At 53.7% G+C, this 1086-nt stretch overlaps 1 protein-coding gene across 1 annotated transcript in view; it reads left to right on the plus strand.

Annotated features, from left to right (window-relative positions):
• WDR1 (WD repeat domain 1) overlaps positions 1-1086 on the plus strand; it is a 57360-nt gene that overhangs the window by 14977 nt on the left and 41297 nt on the right. The window contains exon 3 of the mRNA XM_007948776.2: positions 452-542. Within this exon, the coding sequence (XP_007946967.1) occupies positions 452-542 (91 nt within the window). The remainder of the gene's footprint in view (positions 1-451; positions 543-1086) is intronic.

The raw sequence follows: 1086 nt of genomic DNA on the forward strand, positions 1-1086 counted from the left end.
GGGGCTGGGTGGGGGTGGGGGCGTGGACTCGGCTTCGGCAAGCTGGAGAAAAGCTGACTAAGAGTGCCACTACAGCTGCTGGGTTCCCACAAATAGAAGGTTAGGATCTTAGCTTTCTGAACGAAACCTTTGGTTCTGTAAATTTCACAAATACAGATGTGTTCTCTACTGCAGAAAGTACTGGAAAGCAGAAAAAAAATCACCTCGCGTTCGCTCTGTAATCATCGACTCAAGAAAAAAGGTATAATTAACGTAGTCTGCCACTTCCAGGTAGGCGTGTGGGCAGGCAGACGTGAGGGCAGGCAGGCACACTTCTAGGATTCCCTTTATGCAGTTTTTTGCTGAAGTATTTGTGTGTGGGGGTCATTATTCTCAGTCTACTGCTTTGGAGATGTGGAAGCAGGGTGACTGTTTCTGTGCTCCTGATGTCTTTTTTGGGGTCTCCCTGCAGAACCCTGCCATTGCTGACATCTACACGGAGCATGCCCATCAGGTGGTGGTGGCCAAGTACGCGCCCAGCGGATTCTACATCGCCTCCGGAGGTACGTGGATGAGTGCCTGACTCGTGGTGGTATGGTCGGGGCAGAGCCCAAGGCCCAGCCCAGAGTGTGGCGGGCGGAGGAGGGCGGAGGCCGGCAGGAGAACTGAGATGCCAGGGAACCAGTGTCATGGGTTGCAGCTGGAGCTGACAAGTAGGGGCAGGGTAGGTCACCAGGAAGCCAAGCTCCAGAACCAGCCGTCCGGGAAGTCACTCTGTGCTTTGCAGTCTGCAGTGGGCCAGCTCATTTTGACTCAGGGTCAACAGAAAGGCTCTTGTTTTGCCGAGTTGCCAGAGGCCTTTGTGGGTGGCTGTATTTATCAGAGGGAGCCCTGGTGCAGTGGTTGAAGCACTTGACTGTCGCTCACGAAGTCAGCAGTTTGAACCTACCAGCTGCTCTGTGGGAGAAAGATGTGGCGGTCTGTTCCCATAGGATTCACAGCGTTAGAAACGCTATGTGGCAGTTCTGCTCTGTCCCACAGGGTGGCTATGAGTTGGAATCAACTGGACGGCAGCAGGTGGGATATAGATCAGGTTTCCTGAGTCCA

This window comes from Orycteropus afer, unplaced genomic scaffold, assembly GCF_000298275.1.
Source record: "Orycteropus afer afer isolate SDZICR_OR568_19922 unplaced genomic scaffold, OryAfe1.0 scaffold00224, whole genome shotgun sequence".
NCBI classification, from domain to species: domain Eukaryota; kingdom Metazoa; phylum Chordata; class Mammalia; order Tubulidentata; family Orycteropodidae; genus Orycteropus; species Orycteropus afer.